Genomic DNA, 17,009 nt, shown 5'->3' with positions numbered 1-17,009 from the left:
ATCAATTTCAGTCCCCCCCGCTTTGCATGCCCTGTCCCTGTGGGACGCTTTCTGTGAGCGTCGGGGAATCAGGGCATTTGAAAAACTACCTTAACGCAGGAAAAAGGTGTTCTTCAAATATCATTTTGACTTATAATGGATTACTCATTGCAAATCTTCAGATGAAATAGTTTACACAATCGCAAAGGTAGCCACGATTTGCTAACAGGAAAATGAAAGAGCGTTCCGCGTCGAAAGTTTTCTCTTGCACGTACATCTTGCTTCCATTCTAGTGCCTTCCTCCTACGCTTCCTTTATACTTTTAATCTTGTTTCAAATGCTAATTCTTAAACGATCACCTCTGACTACGTTCCTAAATTTCTTTATTACTTCGAATTTATAATTCTTATTTATAATTCGAATTATTTATAATTTATTTTTTAGGTACTAAGTAGTCAAAAGCTAGGTACCTAAGCGAGGACCAACCAAAGATAACCTAGTTAAAAGTTTGTCCTACCACGAATGATTGTGGGAAACGGTCTTTTAAAAATTTTGCTATTGGTTTATACAGTTCTCCTTGCAATAGAAGTACTCATTGGACAGTCTCCCTCAATCTTCACAGAAGGTAAAGGAGACTCGTTAAAAGCCACATTTTATCACATTTTACCCCATTTGGTTAACTGGGCGAAGAACGTTTCAGTTACTTTTTGACAATTTAGATCTTTAAAACCTAACATTCAAACTACAAAAATCGAGATCAAGATCAACCATACTGATTCAAGGTATGGGTTCGATCACCAGTGATCCCAAGTGTTGGCACTGATGTTTTAAGCAATATGCTTACCATACTTTCAAACTCAAGTCGTAGACAACTCGGCTGTTTGTAATGACTTAACTACGTTAATAAACATAATTTTCTCCGTCAAAGTAAAAAAAAAAATTAACTGATAATTACAAAAGGAGCAGGGTTGGCGTAGTAGTAAGAGCGCTCACCTTCCACCAATGTGTCCCGGGTTCGATTCCCGGACCCGGTGTCATAAATAGATTGAGTTTGTTGGTCCTCTACTCTGCTCCGAGAGGTTTTTCTCCGGCTACTCCGGTGTTCCCCTCTCCTCAAAAACCATCATCATTTGAATTTATTTAATTTAGAGTTTATTTAGATTTACACACGACCCCACAAGCTGTTCAGCTTTAAACATTATCGTGTCTAAATAAAGGTGTTATTATTATTATTTTTATTATTATTATTATTATAAAAGTTTACTAAGAGTTTTAACTTCAGGCGCTTCTCATCCCCACAATCAGTACACGCTCGAAAGTGATTAACATGTAACTTCTCTCTTTGATATCCGTACAATATCTAGCAAACAGGTAATGAGAACACTCAAACTTATCAGGTAGAAGTACCGTTGCTATCTTTGATCTAACACCAAATTCTCGTAACAATTACAGGGAAATGTGTAGCAGCTAGAGGGGAGAATTAACAACTAGATCTTGGGAGTTAAAGAGTTAAATAAAAAAATTCGTCACAGCCTATTGTGAAATCATATCAGGTTTCCATTTCCAAAAATATTTTGAGGATCCACTGCCTGTTTAATGCCTCTTAACATTTCAATGCCTACATCAGAGACGGTTTGACGGAGCCATTTCTTCCTGAGTTTGCCGACTCCATGATGATGAGACAAGCTTCCGCCATTGGCGAGAACTTCATCGCGGGCAGCACTCTCCACTGCGTCGTACATCTCCAATGGGTTAGGCAGCCCGTGGTAATTAAAGCCGAAGTAGAAATAAACGCACGCGCCGGCATCGTATGTCTGCGTCACTCTGCAAGTGGCCAAGGGTGGGTGCTTGATTCCAAGGTCCGCGCACTTCCGCTTCAGCCCTTCTTTCACGTTGCGACACAGGTCTGTAACTCTGTCCCAGGGCACAGATGTTTCGAATGACTCGGCAAGGAAGTGATGATTAAAGCCAAGATCCCTGAGATAGGCGATCACAAAGGTCAACATGTATCCTCTCTGGCCGTTTTCTTCGCCGCCTGGAATCCCGCGAAACTGGGAGGCGATTTCGTAAATTTTCCTCTGTTGGCTGGCGACGGTTTGCTTGTCTCCCTCAAACAGAAGTGTAGCTACTGCTAGCTGACGTGGGTCGAAACCTTTAAACTTGGTTAGGTAGATGGCTTTGAGACCATCGATGAAAGATTTGAAGTAAGATCCACCTTCAGATTTCAGAGCTTGCCCAAAGACGAACTGTTCGTTGTCCATCAAGCGAATCGAAGCCGGAGCACAACGCTGTTTGGCAATCTCTCTCACACAAGCTACCCCGATATCGAACGTAGGGAACACAATAGAGCCATAGACCTTACACTCAGGTAACGGACGGATTCGCAAACTAACTTCGGTTATCACACCCAGTGTTCCCTCCGAGCCCATGATAAAGTGGTGGATATCCGGGCCAGTAGACATCCGGGGAACTTGACAGCTTTTCTCGACGGTTCCTCGTGCTGTCACCATGCGCACGCGCACAAGAATGTCTTCAATATTACCATAGATGTTCTTCTTCATGCCTGATGCACGTGTGGCAACCCAACCACCCAGAGAACTAAACTCCAGTGAGTCAGGCTCATGACCAACACAGAGACCTCTGGCATTCAACTGAAAAAAAAAAAAACATGCCATGTGAAAGTTTAAGAACAGCATTCAGTTCAGTGTCAAGTGGAGAACTGGAGCAGGAACAGGGGGGATGGGTGGGGGGTGTGATGTTAGTGTCTCGAACTACTCTTCTATGAAAAAAATGATTGAAGATAATTTGTTGGTATGCCTCTTAATTCCTCTAACCCTTCCTCCTTCAATGTTTGATTTGCAATTCTCTCTTCTAACTCATAGAAGTTTCTTTGAAGATTAGTTTGGCTAATAACATGATTTTTAGTGCAATTTGGTGTAACTAAGGACATGCAAATTTTTCAAAGAGAAAAAAACTGCACAAGCCTGTAAGGTGAGTGTAATTGATAGTCTTAAAAAAATTACAGTAACTTTTACACAAGAAATCATGTTATTACTTCTTACTAATTTACATGAAAAAGCATCACAGAGACTGACGAAATTCTGACAGCGTGCACACACTATTTGTAATTTGCACTTGTGTTACAAACGTTGCACTCATGTTACATGGAAAACACACTTGTGTTACATGGAAAATGCACTCTTTTCAACCAATTAGGAGTACATAGTTTCTTCAAGTAGAGTATTAGTTAAGAGAAGATGGGTTTAGATCAACATTACATCCCAAGGCTGACAAGTTGTCCATCCTCATCACTTGTGTGCAAGACAATGTCTTCATGTTAGAAGGAGATGTTGCATGGTAACCACCTCCCGGTTAGCTCAATGGATAGAGTGCCGGACTGGTGAGCGGGAGGTACAGGGTTCAAACCCTGGCCAGACCAAAACTCAAGGTCTTAAAAATTACTGAGGAGAATGTGCTACCTTTCTATAATATCAGGAAATGGATAGACATTCTAGTCATCTTGGATAAGGACGAATAAACCATAGGTCCCATCTCCTGCAGGGTCGGGGTAGGAGACGGGATGTTGGGGTAGGAGATGTCCTCCTCTGGGGTGGGATGGGTGGGTACTGAGCCCGCAGTAATTGGTGCAAGCTGTTGCGGGGTCCCTGCCTGTCAGTGAAGCTAATAAATTAAATTAAATTAAATCAAATTAAAATTAAATTAAACTAAATTAATTAATTTAATTATTTGCTTCTATGAAAGTGTGGTCTAGGCCCCACCATGAAAACCATGTATACACCCCAAATATTACCTGGTGATCAGTAGGACACAATTGTCAAATCCTTTACATACACAGAACTGAAACATTTCTGGAAATCCACGATAAAAATATGATGGGTTTGGAATAAGGAATACAAAACCATGCCCATGCTAATAATTTTAGAAAACACTTCTTATACCTTTTTGAAACCATCTTAAATAAAACCACCCTCTTTCCATGATCACAGAACCACGTTCAAAGAGAATTGACAAAAACCTCCACCCAAAACTGACCTGCCTTTCCAATTCTTGACCAATAATCCCTGCCTCAATGTGAGCCACAAGGTTCTCTTCGTCGACCCAAAGAATCTTTTTCATCTCTGTCATGTCCAACGACACAATCATTCTCCTCTCTGAAACTGGGCATTCTAGTGCACTGGACACACTGGTACCACCTCCAAAGGGAATAATACAGACATTATGCTCCACAGCCAGCTGCACTATCTTCTCCACATCTTTATGACAGCTTGGCCAGATGACAATGTCTGGAATCCTGTGAAGCATTCCATGACGAAGCTCAAAGATCTCATGACAAGTGTGCCCATGACCATGGAAAAGCCTCATATGTGGATCAAGAGAAAACTGAACTCCTGTTGTCTTAACATGATCTAAGAAAGGCTGGTTAATCTGAGAACTTGGTAAAGTACTTGGATCAGGAAGAGGCTGGGCTGAGGAAGTAATGCTTACATCTGAATGGCATGATTTTGTAAACCAATCTACCAATTTGGGGAAAGTGTGTCCTCCTAGTATGTATCGAGAGCCTGTGAAAGCAGCCTGGCCATCCTTTTGGATTACAAACTTTGAGTCACTATAGCCCCAGCCATTCCATTTGAGAATGTCATGCCTGCCTGGATTTTTGTGTTGAGCCTCAGGGGTTGATTCTGCTGATGTATCTGCACAATTTTGTTTAGCCACAGCAGTTCTACTCAGCTGATCTAAGTGGCCAGCTATTAACTTCAGTCGTCTGTTGCTGCTCATTGTGGTATCTGGACTAACCTAGAAATGGCACTTATATGCACAAATATAAAAATTATATTTTACTTTAATTAACTTTTACTCCTTTAAGTCAGTATCAGTATAGAATAGTGAAATTAATTAAATCCTGAATCAACCTTAAAACTTGAAATTTCTTCTTCTACAAAATGCAATGGGCCTTAACCTTTACTGTCTGCAATACAATTCTTATGATGCAAGTTTAAGAATTTGGTACTGGATCAATTAACTAATAATCCCCCTAATTGATATTTTTCTTTATTCTCATCACTTGTCTACTTTATATTATATTGATATTGTAAGGAGAAATTCTGCTTTGGTCACTCGTGGGAATTAAAGGGTTAACAACCTAATCTGTTTTACAAACAAAATATGTTATAAGAAGACAAATGAAAAAATGTTATAAATGCAACAGGCCCCGGTTGTTCAAAGGATGGATAACACTATACACTGGATAAATCTCTATCCGGTGGATAGCACAGTACATTTTGGTAACACTTATCCGCTGGATAGCGATTTATCCGTTGGATAGCACTATCCGCCCTTTGAACAACCGGAGCCAGAAGTGTATAAGGGGCATCCTAGATGGCTCTAGATCAATGGCAAGTCAAGCTCCTTAAGAAAAAAACACGTAAAAAAGAGACTTCATTACACAATTTTCAAGTGCTTCCAAGACTCTAAAATCAGACAAAGATCTCCTTTCATGAGCATTACCCACCATTATCAGCTTTTTTTTAATCTATATCATATTTCAAAATCACTGTAAGTAAGTCACATGGCAAGCTCAAAGGTCAGGTGAGAATAAACTAAGGTAATTGCGAGTCCTTCCTAGCTGCTACTCAAGCTGGCATTTAAAACATAAGTTAGAACAGATATGAATTTTTTAACTTAAAAATCAAGGAAGATCTCACATGTTCACCTTAAACAGTGGTACCTTCTAACAGAGCAAAGCGGTATGAGGGGTGAGCTGAGACCCAAGAACCCCCATGGTTGGGTCGGAAAAGGTCACGAATTGGAAACAGGAGGAAACACAACCCCACAAAAAAGTTCTACTGGGTAGATTTTGACTTGACATGATTTCGACTAGAAATGATACTATCAAAGTATCTTGACAGGTATAAGTAAAATCTCAGAGGTTTTCCTAATCACTAGCCAAATTAGACCGTAATCTATTGGTTCATACACAACACTAAAAAAAGGACAAGAAGCATCATGACACCTTGACATTGTACAAACCCACATTGTTCAGCCTTGAGAATAAGTGCGAACGTTAAGATAGAAATCACACACTAAAAATCCCTGTACGTGATTTGCACACACAATTACATTTTTATGGAAAAGCTGAAAACAAAATGATTTGTGCATGATTTGGTATAGCTACGCGTGTACGGGTTGTGGTGTTACATAAATGTATCCTGTTTCGTCAACACGTCACCACATTCACATGGGTTTTAACTCATTATTATCATCCTTTGAGCGATTTAAATCATCCAACTTAACATAGCTATGGTCAGATGTTATCCCAAAAATCGATACTTAACGGTCTCTTGTGAACATAGCATGCACAAAATCAATGAGTTACACCCTTCTGTGCTTCTGTCACGCAGTTCAAACCACGGGCTAACCTCGAATTATACACAATTCTTCTGATGTTAAATACAAAACATGGAATTATAAAAACAATAATTCACAAAGATATCTAACCTTCCGAGAAGTGACGAACTCTTCGAATAAATTTGCTACTGAGGAATGATAATCTACCCTCCTGTGATCTTTTGTGCAATAGTCTCAGGCTATTGAAATTTTCAATTTAGAAACTAAACCGAGGTCAGCTGGGGCGAGGTAAACTTACACGTGCCAACCCTTGAGTTCTAAATATGGAGGCATCGGGTTCGTCCAAAAGAAAACAAAGTAAATTATCAATTAACAGCAGTATGCACGATTATCAAAAGATCGGCAAAGGACATGTACATGCCTTGCAGTGTCTAAACAAAATGGAAGAGTTAAGAGCGAGCGAAATCCTTTGTGATGTTGTTTTGGAGAGCAGCGACGGAAGACTTTTTAAAGTGCACAAACTTGTTTTGGCTTCGTGTAGCTCCTACTTCCAAGCCATGTTCACGAATGAGATGAGGGAATCCAGAGAGAACAAGATTAAGATGGCCTTGGAGTCGAATATTTTGAAAGTTCTGGTAGAATATGCTTACACTTGCAAAATGGACCTCAAATCTCTGGCTGATGTCAAAGCTGTCTTGGTTGCCGCGAATATGTTGTTGTTTTCCGAAATGGAGACTGTTTGTGTGGATATTATTAGCAAAAAAATCAGCAAGAGCAACTGTGTCGATATACTAACATTTGCAGAGGCAATATCAAGTGAGGAATTATTAAGAAATGCGTTTGAATACATGGAGAAGAATATAATGGAAATTAGTTCCCACAAAGGTACGTAATGTCTGAGGGTCTAAAGAGGCCACCCGGTCTAAAGAGGAAAATGTTTGGTATTTTCCCCTCAGGGGCTTCAGAGTTTAGTTACATGTGCTTTATGGTAAGGAAGAGATTCAAACGGAATGTATAGCTTAAAACAGACAATCTGCTGTTTTTGAAGGAGAAAAATTTTGCCTGGAGCGCGTTTGATTTTTTTATTTTTTATTTTTTAAGAATAGAAAGCTTTATATTTGAAATCAAGTTCCTCATAATGATGTACAAGAAAGAAGACTTGGATACAAAATAAAATGTCAGCCTTGAATTTTTCAGAGATGAAATTTAGGTAGTAGGCTTTAAGAGATATTATTTGGCTTTAATTCACAACTGCTTGTCACTTCAAATCTTAAAGCACTGGCAATCCACATACACAGCGTTAGGGATGATTTCAGTGGAATGAGGTAACTGATTTCGAACATCTCTTGTGTGGATGGGTCAAAAAATAAATGAATAAATTCATTGAAACTAAAAACGAGTGATTAAGCAGCGAGGCTCCTTGGAAAAAAAGAGGCTTTAGAACATCACTTACCTTAATCTAAGTTTCTGTTCTGGCCACAGAAAAATAAATTACTAGTTTGTCTTATGTTATTTTATAATTCTGATGGTTTTCCATCGACCTTTGTATTACAAGGTATAACTGTAATTTCTGCTGTCTACAGGTTTCCTCTCCTTGCCTGTACATCTTATGATGAAACTTGTATCCTCTGAAAATCTGAACATTTGCAGTGGTGAAGAGGGAGTTCTTAAACTTGTTTTGACATGGATAAATCATGATCCGAATAACCGATTTGAACATGTTCCTGAAGTGATGAATAATCTGCGACTTCCTCTTATTCCAAGAAACCAGCTGATGCAATGTCTCGGGTGTGAATTTGAAGAACTCCAGAAACATGGTATAAGTTGTATAATAAGCCCCCTAAATATTTAGGCTATTAGAACTTGGCCATTATGCAGTTGTATTAATAATCTTCCAGAATTGCCAGAAATTTTAATTTCAATCAATTGCTTTTTGCCTTCTTAATTGTTTTATACTTTTTTAAAGGTTGTCAAGCTCTCATAGAAGAAATTAATAATTACCAGCTGCATCCAGAGAAGAGGTGTTTTATTCAAACTCCCCGAACACGCCCCAGGCACAATACTCCTAAAAAACTGTGCATAGCAGGTGGCCTGTCAGGATTTGACAGTCCTGATAGATATTTGAATAGGATAGACTACTTCTACTTGGAGAATGAAGAGAAATGGGGAGAAATGCAGTCAATGTCTGTTGCCCGAGAATCAGCAGGTAGGGTGTACATGCAAGGAAACAAAAGCATGACTTAACATAGAGAGACAGATCTTGCTCTCACTGTTTCATTTTCTTCATTTCAAGGCTCAAAATATTAATTCCCACAACAAATTCTGAGTCAGTAAAACTTCACTTGGTTGACAAGAACCCTATGCTAACTTAAGCTCAAAGTCATTTACCTTAAAAGGTCCCAGTTAAACACGGATCAAATTCATCATTATGTATGTTATCTTGAGTGCCAGGAATCATCAATATTATATGTGTATCTAGGGGAGGGGATCCTGGTTTCCCCCCCCCTCATTTTGGGTAAAAAATAAATGCAGAGGGAAGAAAAGCCAGCAGGTGAGCACACACAAAAATGGGCCCCCCTTGGCTTAAGGTCTGCACTGCTCTGCTACTGATGTGTAGTCGTAACCCTACTCATCTTGTCCAAATTTAATATAACAGTTGTTTTCTATAGCAAGCAAAGCTGCCTCCAAACGGTTGTTTAGGCTTGAATTGGGAACAATCCAGTCTATCGTGTGAGCTAGTTTGACAGCAGCACATTCTAATTTGTAATGTCCTGGTCACTTTTCAGCTGTTGTCAAACTCAATGGCCTCATCTATGTGATTGGTGGGGTTAGTTTCACAGCTAACCTTAACTCTGTTGACTGCTACAACCCACAACTGGACTCATGGAGGGAACTGCCATCACTTAAATTTTGCAAGGGGCAAGTGGCTGGTACTGTATTCAATGGATGTATTTATGTGATAGGGGGAACAGATGACTACCTCAGGGAAGGTCTGAAAACTGTAGAGAGGTACAACCCAATTACCAATGAATGGGAGGTGATAACGCCCATGCACACTGGCAGAGGAGCTCTAGGTATGTGTTGGCAGCCTATATCTTTTTTGTTAGCTAAAAAGTTACAGCAAGAGTTTATTGCTTGGAAAAAGCAGTTATTGTACCATTCCTCTGTGGCAGTATTCTCATTAACAAATTTATCTCCAGAATTCTCTTTCAAGATATTTTGCTCGTTGTAGGTAATGAATTACATAGTTGCTATTATTCATCCTTGTTTACTTCATCTGAATCAGTGAAGCAAAATAGTCCATTTTACAGTTGTGTGCTTGGTTGCCAAGCCTTTGAATGGGAGTGAGGCTAGAGATGACCTTGTTATGATACAAACCTTGCTGCCTTTCAAATGTAAATCACTTTGTTATCATGCTAACTAGATACAGGTCTCTATCACAACAAGGTCATCTTTAGCCTCACTCTGAATCAAAGGCTTGGCAACTAAGTACACAACTGTAAAATGGCCTATTGGCATCTGATTACAAAGAAGCCCTACATTGGGCTTCTGAAGTAAGTTCTATCAAAAGCTAAGAAAAATAAATCTTAACGATACTATTGCATAATTAATACTAGTGTAATTTTCCCAGGTGTTGCTACGCTAGAAGGTAAAATATACGCTTGTGGCGGGGCAAATTTCAATTTTGCGTTCTCGTCAGTTGAAGCCTACGACGTGCAGAAAAATCGATGGCTTCCTGCTCCGCCCATGAAAAGAGCACGAGCGTTTCATGACGTAGTCGTTGCACACGATTGTCTGTACGCACTTGGAGGCGCTGAAATGCAGAATGGTCAAATAGCAAACGTTCAAGGCTCAGTAGAGAAATTTTGCCCGCGCGCAAATCACTGGACTATTCTAAAATCTCTGAATCTGCCTGCCTGGGGAATCAGCGCGGCAGTTAACGAGAGACCACGTGATCAGGACGTGGATGTTTACATCGTTGGACAGTTTGTAGTGGGATCAGATTACGGTGCGATAGCCAGACTCTGCCTAGGTGACGACGATACACATATGCTTGTGCGCGTTCCGTATGTCGACGAACCGTCACCTAGGATTCAGGCAGGAGTTGTTATATTGCCTTGAGGGTATTTTGATATGTAGAATATCAGAACAGTTTGTATAAAACTAGGGTGGAGTCTAACCTTATCGCTCACTTTACAAAACGTTCGCATTTCCTGATTGCCAAAGTAAAGGGTCCTCACCTTGGGTTGTCACCTTAAGTGGTGTTGAGGCCTGAGTGTCTCAATGACCTTAAGAGCTGTACCGGCTGGGACTCTAGTCCCGGCAGGTCCAACCATGCCGGATTGGTCGAGGGGTGGAGGCCGGACAAAGAACAGCCCCTGGTCCTCCAGGTTGGGGGTTGAGCGGTGGGCCAATCACCCACCCCCTTAAAACAAAGCAGATTACAGAAACCTCAAATACTCGAAGACAACCTTCTCTTGGGGCCAATGTGATAACTTGCTTAGATAGGCAAAGCATGACGCCCTTGGGACAAAGCCGTGGAAGAACTGGATTGAGGTACAAATCGCAGCGGCTGACAGAGCTGGTTGGCGGGATTGTGTTGAGGCCTTATGAGTTACATGGCATGAAGAAGATAGCTGAAGGTGAAAGTAAAGGGTGTGTCTCGACACCCGTTTCCTTAAAGGAAACGATAAGGACCTTTAGCAAACCACGACGAGGACGGCAACGTGGACGTGCTCCCCCCCCCCCCCAAAAAAAAAGAGATCTAATGGGAAGAACAATAGCCAGCACGTACGTTCTAAAACTTTTTACATTTCTTGGCCATCCTCTGCAAAACAACAACGTGAAATCATCAAAATTTGCGTCGTCTGCGAACGGAAACCGCGACGGCAAATTCATTGCATTTCCATTCGGAACTCAACGCTGCTTATATACGTTATGCTGAAGTTGAGGTGTGGCGCCGTAAGAAACGGTAAACACATGTAGCCATTTTCGAAATTCAAACTAAAAATAGAAATTTATTTTTTTACTGGCTTCTTCTTTGGTGTTACCGTCCTGCCTGCTAAAGGTCCCTAATGAAAAAAAAATATGCCCCGGAACACAGAGACAAGCTGGTGGATGGGTGGTTCTGGATCCCTCAAAGCGAAAATTGTTATCTTCTGTGAAATGTTCCGCAAGCAACCGTGGACGATAATCCTACTCTTGTACGTTGGATCAGCAGTGATCTAATCGGCCCAAAATAACGAATATAAATATAGAGGGAAGACCGATACAACGTAGATAAGTTTTAAAACGGAGCACTATATTTCGGCTGGCCAAACCAGCTTTCTTCAGGTGCAGTGGGAATTGACATAGAATTAAGGTGATACTTAAGGTGATACTGTATGATGTAATAGCGGAAATACGTAAAACTAATTTGATTGACAATGAGATATAATAAAAAATAGAAATAGTAAGTAAAAATAGAAGTAAAGTTGAGTAAATTGAATAAATTAAATAACTAGAAGTAAGAATAGTAGAAGGAAAAGCACTAATACATTTCTTCGCGAGCGTTAAGGCCATCGGGATAAATACTATTGCCTCTTGAAATTAAAAAAGCTTCCCTCGCCTTGCGGATCGAGTCTCTCTTGGAAAAAGTAACTGCGCTACTTGTCCCTACTCTCTGACGGACTAACTAACTATACCTTTTTTTCTACCGGCGAAACACGTACTATTAAATCTCACTTGACTTGTGACACTAAAAAAAAACCTATCTACTTGATTCAATGTAACCGCTGTAACTTACAATACATAGGAGAAACTAAACGACGTTTAAAAGACCGTTTCAATGAACACCGCCGTACCATTGACAAACCTAACTCTAAATCTAAACCTACTACAGTCACAGAACACTTCCTTTTCTTCTCCCAACCACTCTGCTTACAACATGGAGCTTATCGCCATCGAAAAAGTGTTTTCCAAGAGACTCGATCCACAAGGCCAGGGAAGCTTTTTAATTTCAAGAGGCAATAATGGCCTTAACGCTCGCGAAGAAATGTATAAGTGTTTTTCCTTCTACTATTCTTACTTCTAGTTATTTAATTTATTCGATTTACCCCACTTTACTTCTATTTTTATTTACTATTTCTATTGTAATTATTATCTCATTGTCAATTAAATTAGTTTTACGTATTTCCGCTATTACATCATCCAACTATCTAACTACCACCTTACTTCTATGTCTATTCCCACTGCACCTGAAGAAGGCTGGTTCGGCTCCGTTTTAAAACTTATCTGCGTTGTATCGGTCTTGCCTCTATATTTATCTTCTATGGCCACTATATATCATTCTTTGGTCAGTCACAGGGCTAACTTGCTTCCCAAATGACTCTTTCCATTTATAAAAAGTGAATGCGTTCATTTGAGAAGGCGGATGAGGTGGGCCATCCCGCTTTCGAAGTTCCCGGTTTTTTCGACCAAGAGGTCGGTAAGAGAGTTGGAAATCGGTAAAAGCGGCCTGAAAGAAATATAATTATATCAGTAAGTGAGCTGAAATTTTACCTTGTTTGTAGCAATTGGGTGAAAATCTCAACGCAATGATGACATGTCTTTAATGTAAACAAACAGAATTCGTTCTTCCAACCGGGCCAGCCTGGTTGGAGACTTAATGTGAAGAGGACGTTAATCAAACTAGTCCCATTGGTTCCATCCCCTTGAGCGACATGTAGCCTGTGCACAAGAGGCCTTACTGGGGCAGAGTGTGGCTCTCGTCGTATGTCGCTCGGCAGTACATGGTATTATTACACGACTCGGGCAGTCAGAGGGCCAATAACTAAAATCAACCAATCAAAATGCTCTATTACCGGTCCAATATTCTCTAAGTATTGGGCACTGTCCCGAATGGTTCCGAATGATACCGCACTTGTGTCCCTTTGAACTTCAGTCGTATAATAAATCTCTTATTAACCAAGCTTGCTCGGGACCGTACTGGAAGAATATCGGCCCTCGGTCTTTTTTGTACGGACCGAGCGTAGCGAGGTCCGTACTGTCAAGACCTCGGGCCGATATTCTCCCAGTACGGCCCTCGCGCTTGGTTAACAAGATATATATATTGACTTACAGGGAAGGAAGAAAGGCCTCATTTGAATTTATAGTTTTCGGCGAAAACGCTTGAAATTTTTCTTCCAATTCCCCCCCCCCCCTCCCCACGGGCAGTTAGATGAAAGGAGGAAGTAAGGTGTTGCCGTTGTTAATTAGGTCCACGATCCCACAAAGTAATCTTTCACACTTGCGTAGCATCTTGTTTGTCTTTCATGCAATCATCTTTCCTTGCATTGACCCTGATATCCGAGCCATGCCACTAATATTTTGCCAAAGCGTCGTCTTTAAGACGATTGTTTGCTGTTTTGCTCTTCCTGATCTTTTCCATCTTGTCTTGAAGAGTCCACTATTGCCTTTCACGGAAGCTGAATCCAGCTGCTACGTTTGACTTCCGTGTGTGAAGTGACACGCGGTCTATTGTAGCTGTAAGCCTTATCAGTTCTTAGAGATGCGCCTCACACAATTGTACATTATCATGATATTTCGCCGAAGCTGAAACAATAAGAGACGAATTTCAAGTTGCATGACAAAGAACATGTCAACTGAATTAAAACCTCCCTTCCCCCCCTTAGGCCTCCCAACTAAGAAACATTTTTGCTCTGTTGACAAAAATTAGTGAGCTCATCTACTCATTAGCAAGCTTCAACTTCGCATAACGGCGCAAATTTACTGATAGCCTCATTTTTTTATCAGAGAAAACTCTGAAAATACACGTTTATGTCTTGTTCCCAGGTGTTGGGAGCCCGGGGGAGGGGTCTTCATGAAGAAATGAGGACATGAAATTTGGTCTTGATGTTTTCTGGGCGCAAATCAATTCATTATCTCTTGTATTATTTACTGAGCTGGAACTTTGTGTCCATGGCTTTAACATACGTATACTACTTTGCTAAATTAGAATTTATATTTATTGTACAAATATTCACGCCGTTTTATGAATAGTGTTCTTGAAAAGAAGCTTCTAAATTATTGTAATTACTATTGCATCTGTGTCATGCTTTAGATTTTATGGTCTTGTTTTTGTAATAAACACAACTTTACCCTAAAATATTATTGCTTTCCTTGATGGCAAAGATGTTTAGACAAGTTTGTTTTATCTGAATTCTTTCTCTCCAGTTGCTTTTATTATACCACCGATCAATGCTATGCTTAAACGAGGGTACGAAAGGTCAAATGAAGGAGTCTGTTTGTTGTCACGCACTCAAATTAACTTTGAAAGCAAAACAAGACGGGATAGTTGAATTATAATCTTCGATTTTCACAGGATATTGTAGGGAGATATATTACAAGTGATTACTAAAACGAAGTGAATACATATCTACGGATTTAGTAAAGCTGATTGATGTTATTTGTTCATTAAGATATTTTCGCGAAAGACGATTCCAGGGTGACTATCTCGGTCCATCGCCTCGAAACCTCGTGATTATCACCAGAGATATCACGCGTTTTCGACGAAAACAGAACATTCCGTAAAAATAAGTATCCTTATAATAAATGTTTTATTTTCCCTCTTAACTGAAGGAGCACGTGTTCCCTATTTGTGGTCATTTTTGTTTTATATTTGTTTTCTTAACATTGATTTTTACCGTTTGAAAATTAAAGACCAGAGGCAGTCGAGTTTTAAACTTTCAACTCAGTTCCAAATTTGCCATTAAATTTTTCATAATTTTCATTTCAAATCTGAAATATTTCCTTTTGCTGCTCTTTTCCGCTTTCATTGTTATGCTCGCATCCAAATTTTGACATCTTGGAGATAATTCCGCGTTCCTTTTCCCTTAATCAGCTGTGGATCCGTAGACTTCGTTACACCAGAAATTAGCTACAATTGTGGCGTTAGATTATCAATATTTACATGTTAAAAAATCGTCCAAGATCTACCGGTGCCGCTGGAGTGGATTTGTGCACGCACACAAACATAATTTTTCCGAGAAATTGCGATGCTCACGCGCACGATTTATTAATAATCGGAGCGTGACTAAAATTACTCCTTTCCGAGAAAGTGACGACTTGACACCTTAATTCTGAGAACTTCCGTTCAAATGAGCTTTGTGTGTTTTCGCAGAAACACGAGAATTAAATTGCGCCCGTTATGTAAAATCAGAAAGCTTTCGCTTCAACGAAAACAAGAGGGCAAATGTTACTTCAAAGCAAAGACAAGCTGCAGCAAAACCCACGATTACCGAAGGAAGCAATGGAAATAGATTATGTCAACAATACGATCACAGTGTTCATTACAACGCAGTTCGTATCTTGACAAAGTATTAGAGACTTTAAAGACAAGCGGGTTTTATTGGGGAGCGATAAATGCTAATCAATCAAAAACTTTCTTAATGAAGAAAAAACCTGGAACATTCCTAATTCGTGCTAGTTCAGACCCCAAGCATTTATTCACGTTAAGCTTGAGGACAGAGTTGGGAGTAACAAACATCAGGATCGTCATGTGCGACGGAAAATTCTCCTTGGATCAAAACAATGGGACAAGCGCTCACGCTGTTGCAAATCAACAGGCCTCGCCGAAGTTTGACTGCGTCGTAAAGTTGTTATTTTATTATATGCTTCTTTCTAGGCGAAGTAACAGTCGACAGAAAGCTTCTCACGCTGGAACTCATGGCAAGGTTGCTCATTTGTCGCTAACATCACCTCTGTACAAAGAGGTATCTAGCCTTAAACATATATGTCGAAGGACCCTGAATCGACAACTTATTGGAGAGGGCGTCCATAGCTTACCAATTCCTGCAAAGCTTAAAGTTTACTTGAGGAATTACCAATATCCAGTTTGAGTACTTCCCGGGAAATATTGTCAGTTCAGTTAATTTAATGGCCACAAAACGACATTACATTGGCTAATATTTTATCACAGTTGCGCTCGCGCACCCTGAAGAGTTTATCGTTTTCTGAGAAAGTGGGTGGAGAGTTCCACAAAGATTGGTGTAAATCAGGAATTTTTTCGGAAAACAAGTTTTTTTATATTTTAAGTCGTAACATAGTCAAATTGTACAGCAAGTGCTAAAACAAATTATTTATTTCGAAACGAGTTATTAAAATATAGTATTTTTGTATCAGAGCCGGTGTCAGAAAGTCGGTCCTTAGGGCAAGCAACATCCTCGAATTCTTAGAAACTTGTTATGCTGCCTGAATGGCCAGTTGTTTTTATCATATCAGTTGCTGTCCCTTATGTGCGCTTTTTTTGTTTTTTTTTTTTTTGTTTTTTTTTTTTTTAAGAATAGCGGCTTACAATTTGATTGATCGAGAAGTTTCCCGTTCCAAAATTTTACATCGATAACGTGCTAGCTCAAATGTAACAAACTTTTTAGCGCGATTAAGCCCATTTCAGATTTCCGCGTCCTTTCTGTAAAATGTTCCGGGGGGAATCCCCGACTTTGAATTAACATATCGTGTTAAAAAGGCGCAAAGTCAGGGAAATCCGTCAGCAAAAGTACATTTTCATTATGTACACATATACTTCTGCGTTATTCGAAGAGTACATGATAGAGTTACATTGTCATCAGTAACGGCAAGTTTCGCCTGGTTCGAGGTGCTTTGGAAAGTTTTCGATTGCGTTCCACTATTTACACTTCATTTCAATT

At 39.9% G+C, this 17,009-nt stretch overlaps 3 protein-coding genes across 4 annotated transcripts; 2 read left to right on the top strand and 1 right to left on the bottom strand.

The window, feature by feature from the left end:
- Positions 1–1,297: 1,297 nt before the first annotated feature.
- LOC111340149 (alkyldihydroxyacetonephosphate synthase, peroxisomal) lies at positions 1,298–6,622 on the bottom strand. Its single transcript, XM_022946937.2, has 3 exons — positions 6,496–6,622; positions 4,033–4,806; positions 1,298–2,630 (listed from the first exon to the last, which is right to left on the bottom strand). The coding sequence occupies exons 2-3, from the start codon at positions 4,774–4,776 to the stop codon at positions 1,524–1,526; spliced, it is 1,851 nt and encodes a 616-aa protein (XP_022802672.2). The 5' UTR covers positions 4,777–4,806; positions 6,496–6,622; the 3' UTR covers positions 1,298–1,523.
- A 13-nt stretch (positions 6,623–6,635) lies between these two features.
- Positions 6,636–11,372, top strand: LOC111340150 (kelch-like protein diablo). 2 transcript variants are annotated; one of them, XM_088736828.1, is made up of 5 exons: positions 6,636–7,230; positions 7,929–8,162; positions 8,312–8,551; positions 9,309–9,419; positions 9,977–11,372. In XM_088736828.1, exons 1-5 carry the CDS (start codon positions 6,669–6,671, stop codon positions 10,465–10,467), a joined length of 1,638 nt encoding a protein of 545 aa, XP_088592954.1. In that variant the 5' UTR covers positions 6,636–6,668; the 3' UTR covers positions 10,468–11,372. The 2 variants fall into 2 exon arrangements, with proteins under 2 accessions (XP_088592954.1, XP_022802673.2); XM_022946938.2 differs by having other exon boundaries at positions 6,638–7,230; positions 9,132–9,419.
- Positions 11,373–15,252: 3,880 nt separating this feature from the next.
- LOC148721704 (suppressor of cytokine signaling 2-like) lies at positions 15,253–16,486 on the top strand. The gene has a single exon (XM_088736870.1). It carries the CDS (start codon positions 15,627–15,629, stop codon positions 16,200–16,202), a length of 576 nt encoding a protein of 191 aa, XP_088592996.1. The 5' UTR covers positions 15,253–15,626; the 3' UTR covers positions 16,203–16,486.
- Positions 16,487–17,009: the final 523 nt, after the last annotated feature.

Source organism: Stylophora pistillata, chromosome 10 (assembly GCF_964205215.1).
Source record: "Stylophora pistillata chromosome 10, jaStyPist1.2, whole genome shotgun sequence".
In the NCBI taxonomy this organism is placed as follows: domain Eukaryota; kingdom Metazoa; phylum Cnidaria; class Anthozoa; order Scleractinia; family Pocilloporidae; genus Stylophora; species Stylophora pistillata.
The sequence above is the reverse complement of the archived record's forward strand: the minus strand, read 5'-3'. Positions and strand labels throughout refer to the sequence as shown.

Bases quoted from the DNA above. Each gene is read 5' to 3' on its own strand.
- LOC111340149 (XM_022946937.2), bottom strand. From the start codon at position 4,776: ATGAGCAGCAACAGACGACTGAAGTTAATAGCTGGCCACTTAGATCAG. The intron at 2,631-4,032 runs GTCAGTTTTGGG...TTTTTTTTTCAG, and splicing joins GTCAAGAATTGGAAAGGCAG to TTGAATGCCAGAGGTCTCTG.
- LOC111340150 (XM_022946938.2), top strand. From the start codon at position 6,669: ATGGAGGCATCGGGTTCGTCCAAAAGAAAACAAAGTAAATTATCAATT. The intron at 7,231-7,928 runs GTACGTAATGTC...TGCTGTCTACAG, and splicing joins GGAAATTAGTTCCCACAAAG to GTTTCCTCTCCTTGCCTGTA. The intron at 8,163-8,311 runs GTATAAGTTGTA...ACTTTTTTAAAG, and splicing joins TGAAGAACTCCAGAAACATG to GTTGTCAAGCTCTCATAGAA.
- LOC148721704 (XM_088736870.1), top strand. From the start codon at position 15,627: ATGTCAACAATACGATCACAGTGTTCATTACAACGCAGTTCGTATCTT.